Source organism: Acanthaster planci, linkage group LG19 (genome assembly GCF_054643075.1).
Source record: "Acanthaster planci isolate LZ-2023a linkage group LG19, COTS_SCS, whole genome shotgun sequence".
In the NCBI taxonomy this organism is placed as follows: domain Eukaryota; kingdom Metazoa; phylum Echinodermata; class Asteroidea; order Valvatida; family Acanthasteridae; genus Acanthaster; species Acanthaster planci.
The window spans coordinates 5,852,278-5,872,433 of NC_141795.1; the positions used below are offsets into that span (position 1 = coordinate 5,852,278).

Below are 20,156 nucleotides of genomic sequence, written 5' to 3' on the forward strand. Positions count from 1 at the left end.
CCTAGAATTGAATGTTAATTAAGATAAAGAGTAGAAAATTATATAAAAGAACAAATAGGACATCACTTCCTAAGGAAAAATATAAATATTGTACATTTTACTCTGATTTGACTGATTGCATGAGCTAATTCAGAAATCAGAACTGGTAATTGTGACCATGTGAAACGAGTGCACACAGAGATAGAATCATAACAGTTCAGAGTGAACAAATAAACCCAAATACTTTCTTTACCCAGTTACCAATGTTTTATTCATAGTTCATAGCAAGAGTACACGCTTCCTTGATGGTACAAAAAATTATGATTTACACTGAACAGGGCAAAAATGTTCTGATCGCAGTACAATGCTTGCTTTTTGTGACTTCCATTGGGGTTGAAAAAATTGGGTACTTGAGCAAAACAGTCTACCACTCGGTCACACCAAGATAATGAATCAAACAGGACAATAAATGCAATGTAAGTAAACTATCATACATTAGCAATAATGACAATATTAAGATATGATCTAACACGGTACTGATTTCATAGTTGTCAAATTAAAAAGAAAAATCACTATTTTATACAAAATATTTTGTCAGTACTATTTTTGATTCCGCATGATGGAACAAAAAGGGCAAAAATGAGTAAAGTGCTTATCACATTTAGCTCTGCTCATAAAGCCATTCAAACAGTCAAGAGAGAATTCATTTGTAGACATGAAGATTTTGATCAAAACGTTGACATAAGTTGTTGTACCTGCTGTTACCAGAACTACCAGATATATAAGTTCAGCTCCACTGTCAGTTTTTCCTGTAGATGTATCAGTTTTTCAAAAACAGCTTTCATTTACTTGCATTGAGGGTATTTTGGTCCCCATTTCATGCTGTAAAAGCCGTTTACAAAAAACCTCACAGCTACAGCTTTATACAGGTTTATTAGGACCTTGTGCGCACGTACGTATTTCCGGCCAAGACCAAACCTTAGCCTCAGACAGAAAGTTCGAGGAGACAGAAAGCTAGTATTTTGCAAAGGGAAAAGAAATTAAAAGTAGAGCATCAATTGCGTAGTTTTTGTTTCAGTTATAAGATATCAAAGGAAAATGGCAAAACGTGTGAATTTCATCGCTGCTTGGGCTATGTGAGGATGCATATACCAAACAAAGACACAAATTTGCTGCTAAATAACAGCTATTCATCGGCCTGTAAATCAATGTTTAAGTCCTTCTCTTGACTGAAATCAATTGGTGTCTGAATTGTTAGTGGTTATTTTCTCACAAGTGGTAATTAATGCACTCATAACGCGTCGCCCACTCTACTAATCACGCAATTCAAGAGTAAAAAGTGACTGATGTCTCGAGTATCCACTAAACGATAATTTCTAATTCTTATGTGAAATGTTGCCACGAGAGTTGTGGTTTTAAGCAAACATTGAGCTAGTTCAGATAGTATCATTTGTATGTCACCCAAAATCCAATGAGAAACTCCAAGCTCTAAAAGGCATAATTATGTATACCATCAGTAGTAGGCCTACACCTTAATTTGAATTCAATGGATTAAATATTGTTTAACATTAATATTAACACAGTTCATCTTGCTCGTGGCAGATATGGCAAGTCCATTTATGTGAGAAACTAGAACAATTAATTTATTTCAATAAACCGTTTAAAAAATAAAATATCAATTCGTCAAAAGCACATGAAATGTGACCGATACGAAAAGTCCAACACACTAACGGTGTTTAGTTTTACTTTGACACGAAATATTTTGTTGGTGTAATCGCCGATGCTAGTTTCTATCACAACACAGAAGTATCAGAAAGTATTTCTTTGAAAGCAATACACTGTTTAAGTCGGAGATTGCACTGCATTTGAAAGTGCCAAATTGTATTCAGTCAAAACCTGTATTTTCCAGCAGATTCTTGGTGTCATTATTTTGCTGGTTTTTTTGTTTATAGATGATAACATGAACTGCGTAAGAATGCAATTCGTGATCATTTACAGTGATTCACTTCCCTAATTCGACAAAAAGCTTATTTTACTAAGCATCGACCCAGCGACGATAAATTAAATATACAGAGGTGACAGAGTAGAACTGTGCAAAAATATCATATGTTTTCATGAAGATTAATTGTATGTTATACTAATTCTAGTGTAATTAGACTTCGTATAAAATATTTTCAAAATATTTCTATAGCTAAGTGCGAAATGTGCGTCAAAGTCTTCCTCGTTGTACTCGAAAATTCCCTTGCTTCATCTAGCTGTCAACCAATACGTTGTATTCATTTATGTCTCCATTATTACAGTGTTTTTCTCCTTCTACTTACCATTAAATATGGAGGTTTTTTCATATATACATTTCATTTTGCTTATTTTGTTTATAATATAAACTTGCTAAGTATTTCTGGTGCTATTTTGTGCCAGTCAACTTTATAATTTAGTAGGATTTCACATATGTATTTTTTTTCGACAGCCCATTAAAGGAAACAATCTCCGAAGCCTTTATGTTTTTTTCTTAATTGATGAATATCACAGCATGTAATATGTGAACAACCGAACTCTTTTACGTCAGAATATTCATGAAATGAATACACCTTTATTTACATTGACATGTTTACATGACAGCAGTTTAGGAATTTGGCTTTACACTGCTGCCGTTGTTGAATTCTCCCTCCGGAAAGGGAACCGCGTCACAAGATTACTGATTCGGTTTTGAGTCCACATACTCTTGATGGAACCAGATCGGCTCCTCTCTGGTTTGTTCTCATGAGTGGGGCTCACCTTAGCGATAGCCAGGTGTCGCTCGATTGCCTGGCCGAGCAGCTCCGGGTCAAAGCCGGTACACGTGATGGTCTTAGGTGCTGTACTCGTACTTGTGCTGGGCTTATTTTCAACCTCAGGTGTGATGACCGGACTGGGGGTAGATTTAACAGGCGAGTGTTTCTTAATGACAGGTGCTGACTCGTTCACCCTCTCGGTGTCCACTATGTTACCGTTGTCGTCTTGGTCGCTTTCGACCTCTCCAAGCATGGGCTCCAGCTCTGTGGGGCACTGGGCATTGGTGGTTGGGTAGGAACGATTCCGGCAGAACCCATTAGAGTTCCTCTTCTCGCTCCTGGAGAATATCTTGGCCGGGAAGTTTGCATTGGCGTTAGAGGTTTGGTTAGAATTAATCAAAGCATGTTTAGGAGACCAGTCGTGCAAGTCCATTGCGCGGGTGTTCAGATCTTCTGCCGTGTGGTTGTTGGTAATTCGCATGCTGTGGTGCCTGGTTGCCCAAGACCGCGGAGAACTGTTAACGGGCAACGCCAAAGATCTTTTTGGAAGAGGTGCTACTTCAGCTATAGCCTCATTCAAGCATGTCTCGGCCTCTCCAGTTGAAGCATGCTCCTGGGGTAGTTCGGGGGTGGCATCGAGGCGACAGACGATCGTGTTGTTGCGCCTTCTGGTCACCTTTTGTTTACGGGCATCGGAGAGGATTTTCATGAGGTCTTCGTTGGAGCAAACAATGCCTGACTTGGGAGTGACATTGCTGGTAGAGTCTTGAAGGTTGTTCTTGGCAGTGCGAAGCATAGTGACATCGATAGCTGACTCACTGTGTGAGCGAAGCATCTTCTTCTTTGGATGAGGGCCGGTCTTGGGCTTTGGTGTTGCCACTTGCTCAATGGAGCTTGTGGTCGACATGGTTGCATCTGACGGGCCAAGGAGGATTTTATTCTCTTGATGCATTCCTCCGATTACAACAACACTATCTGAAGATTGATGTCTGAGTGATCTTTTATAGAGTCTGGTGCGCGCCTTGGGTCCGAATCTGGTCTCGGAACGAGAACGTGGAAGAGAAGATGGATTCTTTGCAAAGGCGATCGCTCTGAGTGATTTCACTTCGACACTGTCCAGACTTATACATGAACGATCGCTGCTGCCACTCGAGCCTGAACATGTAGATAGACTTGCGCGTGATGAATTATCCGCACTGCTTGTGCTGGCAGAGCGCCTCACTTTACTTGTGCGCTTCATTCGCGAACGCCTGTACCGACCCACGTCAGACAGAACTGATTCCTGATTGGTCGCCTGGTCCGGCATGTCAGCCTCATTTGCATTAATGTCAGGTGTTTCATTATCTTGGGAACTCAATTTGGGCTCTGCGTTGCTAGGCACAGACGTCACGACGAGTTCAGTGCCGCTATTGCCTGGTACCCGTGTAATTCCGCTGTAAGCTCCTTCGCTGCTCTCACGCCGATGCGTACGCCGTGTTCGGAACAATTCCTGTAATAACGAATCCAAACATATGCCATTATGTACTCAATTAGTCTACGGAAATTAATTGACAATTAAACCTCCAGAATTACACAAAGCAATCTCCGATAGAGGCGGTCTTACTGGGAAAGTTGCATCATGAAGGAAATGAGAAACTGTGGTAAATTTACATATTCACTGCCACGCCATTTCAGAACACATAACTGTCGTTTGTTTCTGGGAGAGTGTTGAAAGAAATGGATTATTAGAGACACCACAAACACAACTGTGATCAACTCTCCCCATTATCAAGCGTATACCAGCACTATTCTTTGCGTGGGTTGCGACAAGCGCGCATGCGTTGAATAAATCAAGTGATGCTTTTCATTTACAGCGTGTAACAGGCTCCCATCACAATGACAAAAAGTGATGTAGGTGCTGTATGAGAGATCTGTTTTTCAAGTTAATTCCCTTCGGCCGGATTGTTGAGTATTCATGATGTTATCACTAAGTTTAATACTCAAGATATTGTGTAAGCAGAGATTACGAACCGAGAGGGCATGTTACGTCATTATTTTGCACGCGTACATTTTTAGTAATTTGCCGCCATTTTGCAAGCCGCATCGCTAAAGTCCTTTGAATGCTGATCAAATTATGCCGCACAAAACGATATGCCTCCGCCGCTGATTTTTGTGCATTTGGCCAGAAGACCTGTCCTTCTCCTCAATTGGTCTCACATGCATCAGATCTAAAGGCCTTCTTTCCCATTTAAAGATAAGACACACGAAATTGGACGATGGAAGATGGAAACACACAAGTGGCCTGCCAACGATGCGAGGTCAGTCCTACCCACAAAATTGAGTGCTATTTTTGGATATTGTTTACTGTTCAGTTATTTTCTCCTGTACCTTGTAATTTTTCTACCTCAATTGGAAGTCTGAATTCCTGCAACTTAACCAACAAGATATAATTACAGAGTGTTACTTGTCGGAACTGTTAGCCGAATTATTTGTGGTGCCTGCTCAGTGAAATTATTTTGGACTTTTGGAGGTGTTTGAGGACCTCTTTTGGTAATTATCAGTGTGCTTGCCACAATGATAACCTGTAAGACCCAATGATGGTGGGCCTTTACCGTTATAACATCTACTGAACCAGGCTTGACCCCAGGCCAATTAATTATTCGCCATATGATTGAAACAACACTGTCGTAAGTACATCTTTAGGTGAACATGATACAATATTGGTGAGCGGAAACGAGCTTTTAGAGTCAAAGACACACTGTTAAATGGCAAAGGGAAAACAACTGCGCACAAATGGAACAGGTTTGAGTTCAATCAATTTAGCACCAAAGGCAGGGAGGTCTGCAATGGCGTCAATACCCCTGGATGGATGGAGTATATACCCAGAGTCGACGACAGTCTACCCTGGACGCATGGAGTCTAATAATACACGCTGCCTTCATCAGCTATCAGCAGCACGTCCAAGATTACAATTACCATGTTGCACGGCCTCAGGCTGCGTCAGGTTACTAGACTGCTGCTGTGTGATCCGAACACCCATCTTATTAAGGGTGTACGACTACTCGCAAACACCATTACTTGTACGAGGTGTCACGATCTCACATGACTGAGGCATTTATTCGTTCTCTACAAGCTCTATCTGACCCTTGACATTTTGACTTTATACCGTCCTTGAGAATAATTTCATGCCAGAGCGCCGTTATTTTTGGAGTAAAATATCTTTGTACTATTCCTGCTGTATCGCTGGTTGAATTTTTACAAGGTTGAATCTACAGCTTGTTGAGCTCTGTTATCAATGTACTTTAGTGTTATTTTTGTCACTGTGCAACTTTTCAAAAGAATTTTTATTCATGTATTTAAGATAAATCATATTTATTTAATTTTGATTACAGTTCTTGTAATTTTTCGCCTGACCGTAGTCATGCAATGAGAAACAATTACCGAAATGCAATGAACTGCGACAAAATTGTCGTCGGCACAAAAACTACATCGTAGCTTAAACACGTTCTCAGTATTTGCCAAAGAGAGCAAATCAAAACGCTTCAAGATAAAAAACTTGTCAATACAGGGACAAAAAATCTTCATTTTCGTCCATTTCAGACGCAAATGATGAAGTCTCTCTTGTCACAGGAGTATTTTTCTTTTTGAAAACAACGCCTGGAGTCAACAAAGATATTTGAAGTTCATTGGAGAACCACGGGACTTAAAGTCAACTGGCGATATTCGGCGTGTCACAAGCGCAACTGAGCGGCATTGGATCCCTGAGCATCGATCAGCAGACTCGCTAAAATGTCAACCACTTGCCTTATGGCATTCAGCAATCCCAGTAGGTTTAAACCTGTGTTGTGTGGTTGTATCGTTGTTCGTTTGTCCCACGACCGAATTTGTGTGTGTACTTTCAGTTTACGTTGTTTTTGAATGAATACCGGATTACAAGTGCACCTGAGTAAAAAAAATGACTGTATTACGTTTAAGTAAATTTTAAAAGTTAGTTTGACAATTACAAATTTACAGAAGTTAATGCACGAAACGGCATTTCAGTGCGACATTGTTTTTAAGGAAAGCGGGCCAGTTGAAACCATTCACAATGTTATTGCTATATATTACGTATTTTGTTTAATAGCGGACATCACAAGTGATTAACATGTCCTACATGGATTGAATTGACGAAGGATGCTGTCCTTTTGGATAGTTACATGTATTCACCATTTCTTTAATGCGTGGGGATGAGCTGACTGTACTTCTACTGTTTCATCCCATCATCGTATCAATTTACGGGATGTCAAGTTTTATCAAGCTCCCCTTTTTCGTCTCTCGCATGACCCCTCTTTTCTCCAGTGTCGCTTCTTCTCTCGTGCTATTTTTATCTCTCCTCCTACTTAAAGTACTTAAAGTTCACTTGACGGGGTCTTTCCGGATAACAAACTGTCCAAATGTCTTTCAGAAAAATACCGGTCCGCCATAGGGAATCGGATGAAAGTCAGGAAAACTGTAGAGTCAAGCAAATATTTATGGAAGATCTCACTCATATTTCAAAACCTGGTGAGAGAACCGTATTGTTTTGTCTTTTTCCATATGACATCATCTTGACGCGTTAAGTTACATTCTACAGACGCATTCAATTGCCAGTGAATATTCTAAAATAGAAAACTCCAATAGATAACCTCCAATCGGTTTCCCACCTCACGTGGATAAAATGATCAGTTCCCATGATCATAGATTAATAAATACACGGGCCTGTCATTCTAACATCCAGTAAATTATTATACCTCTTACCAAAAAGCTGATTACCCTTTCTTTGAATACACACAAGTTAACAAATCTACACATCATTTCTACTGTTTGGTTGTCAGTTATCAGTATTATTGATCGCATATCAAGATAATAGTGTCGCCCGCGTTGTTAAGCATGTAACTTTATTCCTTACTCAGTACACGAGCCTTAACTTCTCTTTCCATTGTATGGTTTAGCTGGCTTAAAGCACTTGTGTAATTTGTTTATGAGGTAGGTTTACTATTTGCTTCACAGACTACATATCTTAATGCCTTGAATTCCGTTCCCGGGAGGTACTGAATCAGCATTTTTATGGAGGAGCCCAAACAAACGGGTGTTTATATTGCACACTTCTGGGCGATCCATTATATGGACTGTGCAAACACCCAAACCTGTGCAGTTCAGTATTCTCCATGCAGTTTCTTTATCAATCCTCTCGATCATATGAACACCACAGCAGTTGCCCTGCATCGTATTCAATTATTTATACATTGTTTCTCGCGTCTTAAGTTCTCTACGTCCACATCTTGAATAGGCGGTAAAGTCCCACTGTAATAGATTATGGCTGAGGAGGGACCATAATGGCCATCAGGGTTTCCTGTAAATTTTACCTGATGCAACCGAGAATTTTTCACTGCAATGATATAGATATTTATTATGGGGTATGTGGATGCAATTTATATGCACAATTATTTAAATCATTATTTAAATAAATTTTATTGAATTAATCACAGTGCAGGGATGGTGGAAACATGATTCCAGTTTATGTCTGAATAGCATGCACTAAATAGGCAGTTATTTGGTATAGATGCTGAAACGATGCTGCAATTGTTATGCTCCTTGAAATAGGCAAGTGTGCTCTGCGTGGTCTATGACTAGTGTACCTTCTCATTGGTGACTAAGGCCAAATGGCCGGGTAGTATACTTGATATTGAGGTAGAAACAATGCAAACAATTACTGAGAAGACCACTCATTGATACAGTTTCTTCAGAGGGTCAAACACCTTTAAGTTCCATCCATCCACAACAGATTGCAACGACCGTTGCCTAAGACGAACTGTCTGTGTCGGTTTTAATAAGAAGTTCATCATTAATCGAAAGAAGATGCAAGGACATCACGCATGACGCGACAGAACCATGATACTAATGAGCTGTAATGGCACAACGCCCCACAAAGCAAGCATCGCTAGAGCTCTTACCGTCGAAAGGTCAAACCAATACAGCTGAATTCTATGGTCATTGTAATATTTTCATCTGGAGGAGTTCGAACGGATTAGTCGTTCGCGTGGTGGGTGTCTATTCAAATTCAATATTTTGAATTTGAATTGGTTGATCTTAAAGGAGTGCTCGTACCAAACAAACAAAAACAACTGACAAGCCTAACAAGAAGACTAGCATTTTTTGACTAATATTGATAGCTGCCAGTTGGTTTTAACATTGTATTACAAACTATAACAGTCTAATTTTTATTTCAAGACTTGAACATTTTCAATTGAGTTTTTACACGGTTCTCACTTCTCCAATCATATCTTAAATAACATAGACCAGCTTCTTTTGCGAAATATTGTCGTTGGTATTAAAGGGAAACATTTTTTTTTCAATCTTGGTTTCTCGACGGTCTCTGAGTTTTACAACCCGTTGACAAAATGAATTGAAAAAAATTCTCTTGAAAACACTACGGTTCCCATTATAGGCGGACGTCCATCCCCTCCTTCGCCACTGTATTTTTCCACTGCCTAATTTGTTTCTCGGCAATACGTCACTGAAAAGGGGGAAAACAGTCTGTATAAGATGTGAGTATCTTAAAGGCACAGGTCATGGAAATGTCTTTTTGTAAAACTGGTCGTCTTTCTTTCTAAATACAGGCTCACACTGAGTCAACATTTCACAGAATAAATCGTCGATTTTCATCTGGCAGCACAATCAAGGTTCCTCCGGCATTCAAAACCTATCGCCTCTCCTGGTGAAATAATACATAAAAAATATTTTGGGGGTGATTTCCTTACTGCTGTTTTCTTCAATCTTACACTCACCAATAAGGATGTCTGGATATAAAGGTTAATGAGTTCCCACTGGAAATAACTATAATCTGGACAGAGATTGGAGGGGATGACTGCCAAGCAGGGTTTGGAATTATAGAGGAAGCCTCTGTATTCATTACAATGCATAGGGAATGTAGCTTGGGGAACTGTATTGTGTGAATATCTTTGTCTTTACGCGAACGTTAAAACGCTGATTTCTGCTTGACTATAGGGTACCACATCGTCAAAATGTTTTGAACAGTTTTGCTTTAAAGAAACCACAGGTTTTTAAATTTGTCTTGATTTGTAAAACCGAACAAGTGGAAGGAGTCTTCTTACTGACGTCATCAACCTATTAACACCCTGGTAAGTGGATGTCAGTGTAACTGATGGACGTATTCAATGAGAATTAAATTGGGTTATGAAAAAAAAAACAAAGATAATCATCAGGCCCATCAAATGCGCCATCTGGTGCCTGCTGTGAACCTTTTGGATTTTTTTTTCGACAAATTTTATGTTAGGCCTAAGAGGAAACTCGACACGGGGACAAATTACGCATATTAGCTTGGTTAATTGAAGGCAATTCTGTCGTGAAGACTGATTTGATGTGATTAAAATTTGAAATCATATTAATTTTAGAGGGGAAGATAATAGATTTTATACCCAATAGATTCACTTAATATATTTTATAAATTTAATTGATGTAAATTTTTGAATACATACAAATCTGTCAAGTTCACTTCAAATTTGATTTAGTGTTGGCTCCTCAACCTTGTCCAACCCGAGGTTTTCTAATAATTCTTTTGACGCAAAGTTTAATGTTGCAGGCTCTGCTCGAACCTTTACGTCAAAAGATGTTTTCTTCAACATAGTACCAGTTCTTTCAATTATAAGAGTCTATTCCTGAATAATTAGAAGTCTATAACGGCTCAAATGCTCGTACTTTTCGAAGTTCTTTCAACCAGCATGTGATAACAACAATTACAAAGGAACAGCCGAGCATCAGTGTACTGGATATGATTTTGGAAATCCCCTTAATGGAAATCAAGTCTTATTTGCTAACACCTCCTATCACCGAGTCCATTATTATTTTACCAAGTCGACTTTCAAGCGGCAAGACTGTGTGGCAAACCCTTACGATTGACATGACTTCTTTAGTGCTAAACGTCTTACTTCATCTCAACTTGTCGTATACCTCGAAAACTTATCTGGGAACGAGGTGGCCAGCCTGGCTTTCCCTCTTCCTTATCCTGCTTCATTACTCCAGTAAATCTACACAAGTGCAATCACCCGGGCTTACTGAGATTTCTCACGTACACCATGCTCTTCTTCTTTTCCTTTTTTTTCACTGCGTACCACCGTCTTACTCTGACAGAATCCCGGGGGAAACATTATCCAGGGAAGAACTGTGATTAACTATTGCCCACTTGGATCAACATTTATCTGGGTCTGCACATTCGTGTTGGTAAAATTTTCTCAGAAGGACCCATTTGACAGACAGTTGTTTCTCTGTGTATGTTAATAATTGACCGGATTTTTATTCGCAGCGGTCGCTTTGGTTTATTGAGTTCATTATTTTACTTTGGTGCCACTTTGTAAAACATCTAGTATTCAAATAAAGATGTCTGCTGACCTACTTCCGTATTCCACGCCCGAAGTTTCTGCCTGAACACTTTGCTACGTGATTTGGCAAGGGTGACCAAAGAGAGCGTTTTGCATCCAGACACATGCGTTGTGCCTAGTAATTATATCGTCGTCTATTCTCAGACGCAGAACGTGATCAGTGTCAGCAAGTCCTCACGCAAATTGTCTCGGCATGAAGAAAGAAAACTTCAACCTTTGTGTTGAAGTGTGACAAATAAACAGGATGAATTATTATAAACTAGTTGTACAGATCTAGTCAGATTGTGACATCTGACAACGCTCCTCAGTAAAAATTAGAGAGCACCTTTAAGTAAAACATCTTTTCTCCCATTTTTATCTCTTCAAAATAAATATGGAAGCATCCAAACCGAACGCAGTGTCATTTATCTTCAGACCTCAACTATAACAAGGTTAAAAGGACCTTTTTTCTGTTCATGTCAAGACGCAAATTCCGAATGTAGATTGTGCCATTCAGAGAAAAAAGACAACAGGAGGGTAACCCTCAGCCTGTGTTTGTAGTGGATAAACCCTTGTGCATGGCAAACAATGGCTACATGCATTTCTCTGAATGACGCAATCTACATTCAGGATTTGCATCTTGGCATGAACAGAAAAAAAATAATCTTTTTAAAGTTGAACTCTGAATACAAATGACACTGCATTCGATTTGGATGCTTCCATATTTATTTGAACAGATAAAACATGTTTTCCTTATAGGCGATCTTTAATAATACATGACTCGACAGACTGTACCTTGCTCACAGTTATGAAAGACGCAAGAGGGCGCTGTGAACAATACCCGACCCGTGCTGGTTTCTGCGTTGAAACCAACACGGACAGATGGCGCTATTGCAAATCGTGAAATCTTCCTTCAAACTGGAAGGAGTAAGACTATTGAACTCAAGTACTTGCCCCCCTCCGAAACATTTGAACAAATCTTTATAAAACCTTTATACTGGTGCAGTTTGAAGATTTAAAATAGCACTTAACATTACACGTTATACCTACATTGTTGAATGCGCCGAAGGAATTCAAAGCAGCTTATAAATGAATACTGAGGACCTTCTCAGATCCTCAAGCAGAAATGGGAGCAGATTGACTTAGCAATTACAGAGACTCGTGTGGCATTCCACCTGGTCCATATCTAAAAATTCACGTTTGTAGCGCAGTTTGAGTTTCGTATTTTTAATGCCGCAAGCTTCAACACAGCGAAATTGTTAACAATGGCATCTTTGTAAACAACTTTGCAGGTATGAAAAGAGGAGAAGATCTTTGTTTTGATGATTGTGAAGCAAACGTTATACAATATATGTATCAGTCTTCAGTGATAGGTCTGTAGTATTCCCTCGCCGTTTGTATCGGTGATTCTGCAAATTTATTTTGATATAACATGTAGTTTAATTTGATCGGCGTAAATTCCAAGGGGGCGCTTTATTCAAACGACAGTCAACACTCTAATCATGCGAGTGGCAAGGAGCTCGCCAGCAGGCAGATGCGAGTATTAAGTAAAGAGAAATTACATTGCAAAACTGAAAAATTCAGTGTCAAGAAAATAATGCATTCTTCAATTTTGCAAGCAAAATGTATTAATCTCACTAGGCCATACTGAACGAAAACCCCTGAAAATCACTAGTATTTACAATGTAACTCTTCTCAGTGATGGTATTTATCCGTTTTCCAAACACAAACATACCTAGATCTATAGTAAAGATTGCGGTAACACCATGTATTTATCTCTTCTTTGAGTATGTGTGGTTCTGAGAAGAACCGGGGAATAACTCGACGTTTCGAACAGTGTACTCTGTCCGTCTTCAGGAGTCTCCTGAAGACGGACAGAGTACACTGTTCGAAACGTCGAGTTATTCCCCGGTTCTTCTCAGAACCACACATACTCAAAGAAGAGATAAATACATGGTGTTACCGCAATCTTTACTATAGATCTAGTTTTTTTCACCATGAAAACCTTTAAGTCTTATACAAACATACCTACTGAACACCCTTAATCACGACTGGTTTAAAGACTAGTGAGTCATAAGCCCACCCCCCTCGTTCTTATTGTTCACTGCATGTAATTGTTAGACTGGTGAATGATTCTATGTGATCAGTAGGCTGCGTTGGCGCATGCATCCCAACCATCGCACTGCGTATTCCGGTCAACGTATGGCCTACTTATTGCACGGTATCGATTTCTGGCATGCCGCGCACGATGTGATCACAACGAAAGCACAGAATAGCCTCCCGCTTTTTACGACTGTCATTCGTTAGTCATTTCTGAATACTCCTGAAATACATTTGGGCAAAAATGTATGACTGCCTTTAAACTTCTCGTGTTCCTAATGCCGTCTGCCCGGCGTTGATTTCCCAATGACGTACTCGTGGTGACTTAAATGTGCGGACCACTTTCGAAAGAGATTATTTTATTCCCAGTATAATCTTTCCATTAAAGTTGGCTTTACTCTGTCAATATCGAAACACTCATTGAAATGCACTCCTACTTCATTTTCCACGAATTTGGTATGACTTAAATACTCTTCAAATTGTTCCATAGGTTTCCTTTCGAGGGCTTTAGCTAAGACAAACAGCAATAGGTCACGCCAAAAGTTACAGTCGCTTTTAAGATCTGTTTTACCGTAGGTAAACTGTCAAGACTCAAATAACGAAGCGGAACAAATGCAGACATTCACTCTCTTCTGTTTGGACTTACCACAGCGTTGTCGTACGGAACAATTACAAACATTCACATTTGCTATCCAAGTCCCTTCCACAAAAAGAACAAAGTAGCTTTGCCTCAGGGAGCCGGTGTTAAGCGTAACCGGACAGGCTTTATTTAGAAAAATGAATAGACACCGTTGAGTTATGGCTGAATCGCATTTCAGATGAAAGAGACACCGAGGAGTTACGTGTACATTGCATTTGTTTGCCGTAAGTATGTGGGATCATTACACGTTGTATGGGCCACTTTGATGACATGACAACTTCCTATATGTTCAGCTGATCCCCACGCTGTATAATCAAGCTCGGTGAAACCGGCGGTTATACGTCAAGATGCCGGACCCGTAAAGATCCGGATGCAGCAGAAGCAGGTGGACTCAAAATCTGCGCATGTTAACGACCAGTCGATCGAATTCGGAAAACCACGATCTCAATCATGTTGACCTTAAGGCACGGAACTTAATACTGGATAATGCAAAGCCAACTACCTCCTTTTTATAAGCAATGCCACCTGGTCTCCGTGTAGCTGTAGTCTCATTGGCAATGCACCATGTCAGGCATGTCCAGGTGCAATTTACGCAAACGACAGTGTTTATTATGCACCATGCATATTTAAATGCGTCGAACAGAGCCAGGGGTCATACAGGGGTCATTTTAAGCCCTGGACCTTCTCAGATTCCACATGAATTGCGCCATTGCGGCTGCCTTACAACTAGGTGGAAAGTTATAAAGGGTGACACGAGCATTTCCTCGTCAGCCATCTCATCATAATTACATTCATTTATGAAGGACATGATTAAATGATTGATAACTTATGACTCAACTCAATCGCCTCACAGCCTCGGGTGATTATCTCCGTATCGTTTACACGGGCACACGTCAAGATTCCATCAATTTTTGATGACTTGCTTGAGTCAGTGTTTGTCTCACTTTGTAGACTGGGGACATTAAAGTAAAAAAAATATATAACAGATGTGCCTGCACAAGGTTTCTCACGGACGCACCAGAACTGCTTCGATAATCTACGAAAAAAAAAATTTCAAATTTATTTTTTTTTAGTCTGCTTATTCTGGATTCTCACGCGTCAACTTAGTGCATTGGTGTATTGTTGCATTCACGAGAAGGATGCGGTAAAGTTTCCACGGGTGTACTGTTTCTGGTGTGAGACTGAGTCAAATCTATCACTGGCAAAATGTCACAGGTGTCAAGTTTGGTCAGGGTAACATTTACTCGAAAATTACGGATCCCTAGAAACAGACTACATTGCATATGCCAGCTCTCCGTTTACTTCACATGGGTAATATCCGATTCAGCGTAACTACGACTTCGGAGCGATCGTGGCCTAATTACAGGGACAAGCCCGCCTGGTGATTTGACAAACGTCTAGCTGTAGGTGTACATAAAACACGGACAATAAATCAGACTTGGTAATTCTCAACGAATTTCAACCTTTGCAGCCTATGGCTCTGTGCATGTCTTCCCCCCAAATGTTTTTATCCCTTTAATAAAAGACAAGAAAATCCAGAATGTTCATCTGTTATTTTTAAGAGCTGATATTGTAGCATACATGAACTGAAGCAAATAGCTTTTGTGCCTTACACCCGACCCTGGCATATCAAAACTGGCTTGCGTTCTGAATTTATCTGTGTACATCTTATCCCACAACATGAGGTACATGTACAGAATCACTGAGCTGCACTTTAGTATCATGGTATTTGAAATAACGACCAAAGCTCTGTTGATATGAGGAGGTGGATATCTTACATCGACACATACAATACATTCAGTGATCCGCTGCATTCAATTCGTCGTGATGTTAAGTGCTTTATACCCGGCGGCACTTTTTTCCAGGACGACAGGGCGGCAGACAAAGGTCGAATTTATGAATGATTTTCTCTCTCTCTGCATGTGTGTTTCTGTTACCGGGATATGAATGAGCCGCACTGAATGTCAAGAGTGGATAATGGCGGCGGGCTTCTGCTGTCAAATGTGCATGTTATGTGTTACTATGTCTGTTCTGTCTCCGAATTAGGTTGATTGCATATTCTGCTCCAACCTTCGCGAATCGAGTGTTTGTTGAGTGTCTCATATCAGTTGACTACTTCTTCGTAAAAGGCGTCTACATGCACTAAATTCACCTCAAAATGGTAGTATGTTGTTAATTTAATTGCATTTCTAGTGTCGAGTTGCCGTGAAAAAAAAATGACTGAGCTACTGTATCCACTGTGTGACGGATTCCCCTAAACACCTTTTCTCTTCCGGCTTGTTGGTTTTGAAATGTTTATCATTGTCCTTTTCGCTTTTTGTTCTCGTCTTGTTTCGAAACTTATATAATTTTAAAATTTGCGGTGATATGAGCCGCAGATGTATTTGAGAAAGAAATGTGGATCTTTGTTGTGGATAATTATAACGATTTGGAAGGCAATGTGTGGCACTTGAAGCTCGTCTTAGAGTGCAATGTTCACGCAATGTAACTTAATATTAATTTTTTATAATCACAAGTTATTTTTTCTTGTATAGGCCTGGCCTGTATGTGTTCTTATCCTGTCACTGCATTCACCAAGTACCATGCTATGCATCGTTAGTTTAATTCACTACTGCCTGTCTTTGTGTAAACTTTCCCGACAGATCGATTGATCCATTCTAGCTGTACACTCATTGGAGGTTTGGTGCCTCTCTCTTCTCGTCGTAGGTAGATAGCTCTCTATGGCCACAGGCATTTTCCAATCTGCATTCTGTATCCATAGCCATAAACCTTTGAGCCGGCTTCATATCTGTCGCAGGATCACGTTAACTTCGTGTCACGTGCGGCTTTTTGAGAGACCTTCCGGGGAAACTGACGCTTTTCCTCGTCTGAGGTAAAGGTTTTCAAGTAATTCTAGCGGTAAGACACCGCCTGGAATTAATCATCATGTTAAACATCACCATAGCCCACGTCAGAACAAGCATCCTGGAATTTCACCAGTTTTACCGTAATAGACTCTAAATCTCCCCAAACCACGTGCTCACTCTGGCGCTTTTGATTAGTTTGCCTGTTACGACGAACATGCTACTTATTTCAGATGCTTGTGTACCCTTTTTTTCTTTTCTGTAAATTTTGCATCAACTTCAATGTTTCCCGTGTTATTAACATGTAGGAATAGTTTTCAAGCCGTTGCTTGAGTTTCATGTCAAGAAGCAAAATATGAGACACCGAAGGAGTTTCCTTTCAGCAAAATTATAGCTGTGGGTAAAAACAAGGTCAATAATACCGTACATTACACAGTAAAGGTGGCTTTCCTCGCAGGCTGATCTTCCCTAATTGATTGATAAAGAAGGAGTGTGGATGATAGGACAGTTGGGATGGTTCACGGACCCGGTCTTTTAATGGACACTGCCTCCATTCTTCTCAAAAGTACTACCGCAATTACTTAACTACGGCAGAAACAACCTGTTAATACGAATTCAATCTAATTCGAATTCTTTCTGTTAAATTCATTTGTTTCATAAATTTGGATGCCGTGTTTCGTTGAGGTAAGCATGTTTTATGGGTTGAGCTGTTTAGGACCGATATAGATGTATGAAATATTTGGCATTTAAATGAAGATTGTCTAAATATTAGATTTAAAAGTTTCATGCAGGACTGAAACTTCTTGAAACTAAAAATTCAGCTCATCATCGTCTGTCAATGCACTGCAAGATAGCCGACAGCAAGCCCAGAGTTTCTTAGAAATCAGCAAACATCGTCATCACTTGACCTAGGCCAACTTGATCGAGAATCCCCATCATAATTATACCGACCTTCTCCAAACACAGCTAGTCCATTAGTGCGGTAGTCGTTTTGGTATCTTCAAACACCTGTTTGTCCCACCCACGGATCTAATTGTTTTTCGTTTGGCTTGTCTCTGTAAATGTCAGTTTGTGTTTCTAATTAGTGCACACCCGAGTTTACGTTGTCATGCTTTTTTTTTTGGGAAAAACTAATTAAAACTCACAGCACAGAGGAACAACAACCGGTTGACCTTAAGTCTGTGCAATGTCATTTGCATCTTTTGTATAGCATTTACACATGCATGTGTACAATATTTACAACTTTTTGTTCCGTACATTCGTTTACTAAATTTATATTTATTTGATCACTATTAATAACTATTTTCTGTTTATTTTAAAGCACCAGCCCCATTAACAGATTCGAATATCGACTCAACTGAAAGAATTATTTTGCTACTTCAAATCTCACGTTAACAGTTATCGACGCCTAGGGTTACATAGCAAATGGTGATATCAATTTCTCCATTTCAATAGCATATATAAATCAGTTGCGCAATAATTAAGCATAGAACTTTAATTACATGTGTAAGGAGTATGGTCAGAGATCCAAGGTTGGAAACTATACGATGGATATCCTTACAGTTGAAACAACTTCCTACGGAAACGACTTGAGTTCTACCCATAAACACAACACGACTTTGATTCAAGAGATTTTTGTGGAAGGGCAGGAGTATATGCTTCAAAGAAAGGCGCATTGAGACGTTGCATAAGCGACCGATTGATAGACTAGCTCCAGTACAATGTACCTATAATGCAATGTTTGATTTGTTGCCGTTGATTATAGGAATTGATTTCAGTTTTCCCTCAATGAAATCTAGTGTGTAAGCAGACCTGTCACCAGGAACCGAAATTGTTTGGCTATTACTGAAATGAAACCCTTTCTTCTTTTTGTTCTGCGTCTTCAGTCAAATAATGGCTAGTATATGGTTTACCAAGGCGTAAAACGACGTATAATTCCCGCTGACAGCTTTGACCGGGGGCGTTAATCAGATCGAAAGTAAGACGGAGCCAGATCTTCCGCAGAAATAGACCTAACCAGCCAAGCGGAAAATTACATCCTCAACAACTCGGAAGATGGGGGGTAATGAATCCTCTGGACATCGGAATGCATCATCTTTAGCTTGAGAAAGTGGTTTCCTGCATCAGAACATTCATAACGCTATTGCCTCCACTTATTTGATTTACATTGATTTAACGTTAGATAATATTACAAGATGATTTGCGAGGTAACATCTTCAACGTACATGCTTGAATAGTTCCGGCCCCTACCAAGATGCTACAAAGAAACTGCAGAATGTGCCTACTTTTCTGTTGGTGTAAGGCAAATTGTCAACTTTCACGGTATTCTTTGTATTTGGTGAGAATGGATCGTTTGCACATCTCACTTGTTATCGTTGTTAGGATGCACTGCTCCCTCTTAAGTTTACAGACGAGCATCCGTGTCCAGAGCTTCTTATGGTGACGTGCCAGGCATTCCGCATCCTGCAAGGACCTAGACCTTACTCTAGACACAAGATTTGGATACGGCTACGTTAGTTGTCACCTTGTACTGCTACCAGTAAAGACCAAGACATAGCCCTAGATTCAAGATTTGGGTACGGCCACGTTCGTTGCGAGCCTTATAAGCTCCCACAACCCTAAACACAGGACTCGGACGTTGTTTTCTGTCAATCGGATACTACACCAATTCTGCTTAAGTTACCTTATACCCATTTTTATTGATAAAACTGAATTGTATTATTCTATCCACCTTATGCCCAATTTTATTGACAAGGCTGCCACGTTAAATCCAGTCATTCACCATGCGTCACTACGCTTTCCATTTAATTTTGCTTGCGTAAGGAGCATTCTTAATTCGTGAGTAGGAGTCGATCAGATGAATCTTCGTTACAATTCCCGACTAAAGGTGACGGCATTTAATTTTGCAAACCAAATTTGAAACCCCCAAACTAACCTTGTCACACATGTGAAACTCAATAGCAGTATTGCAATTGCTATGTCTTATTAATTTAAAACCACTTTGGGACATAAGCCATCGCATATTAAGCATTCACTTAAAGCCTGCTGCTTATATTAAACAAAATATACGGCCAGACCTCCATAGGTAAGGCCTTATCTCAGCATTGCCTCAAGCCATAGGTTTAGTTTCAGTCTTCGTATCTCAGTCCGCATACCGTGCACAAGGCTTCTAAATTTCCACACTGACCAGCCATTCTCCATAACCTAAAGTAACAAGATTTGTCCTGTCTTAATCAAATCTCAGGCAAAAGGTACTGTGGCCCCTAGACGTCGGCATATTCATTCATGAATTTGTCCTACTTCGAAGTGTATGGATTAAACTCCTTCCAGCATTACTTGGGCTGCATGGTTTATTTCAGGAAAGTAGACTCACATCAATAGTCTACCAAAGATAGAGGCATGTTATTATTCACAGCCCTACATTAGCGTATGCTGCAGGAGAAGGGAA

At 39.9% G+C, this 20,156-nt stretch overlaps 1 protein-coding gene across 2 annotated transcripts in view; it reads right to left on the reverse strand.

Annotated features, from left to right (window-relative positions):
- Positions 1-223: 223 nt before the first annotated feature.
- The window catches only part of LOC110980476 (uncharacterized), a 39,598-nt gene continuing 19,665 nt past the window's right edge, over positions 224-20,156 (reverse strand). For both annotated transcript variants that reach the window (XM_087129930.1, XM_022237183.2), the window contains exon 2: positions 224-4,239. In XM_087129930.1, the coding sequence (XP_086986056.1) occupies positions 2,617-4,239 (1,623 nt within the window). In that variant the 3' untranslated portion in view covers positions 224-2,616. The remainder of the gene's footprint in view (positions 4,240-20,156) is intronic.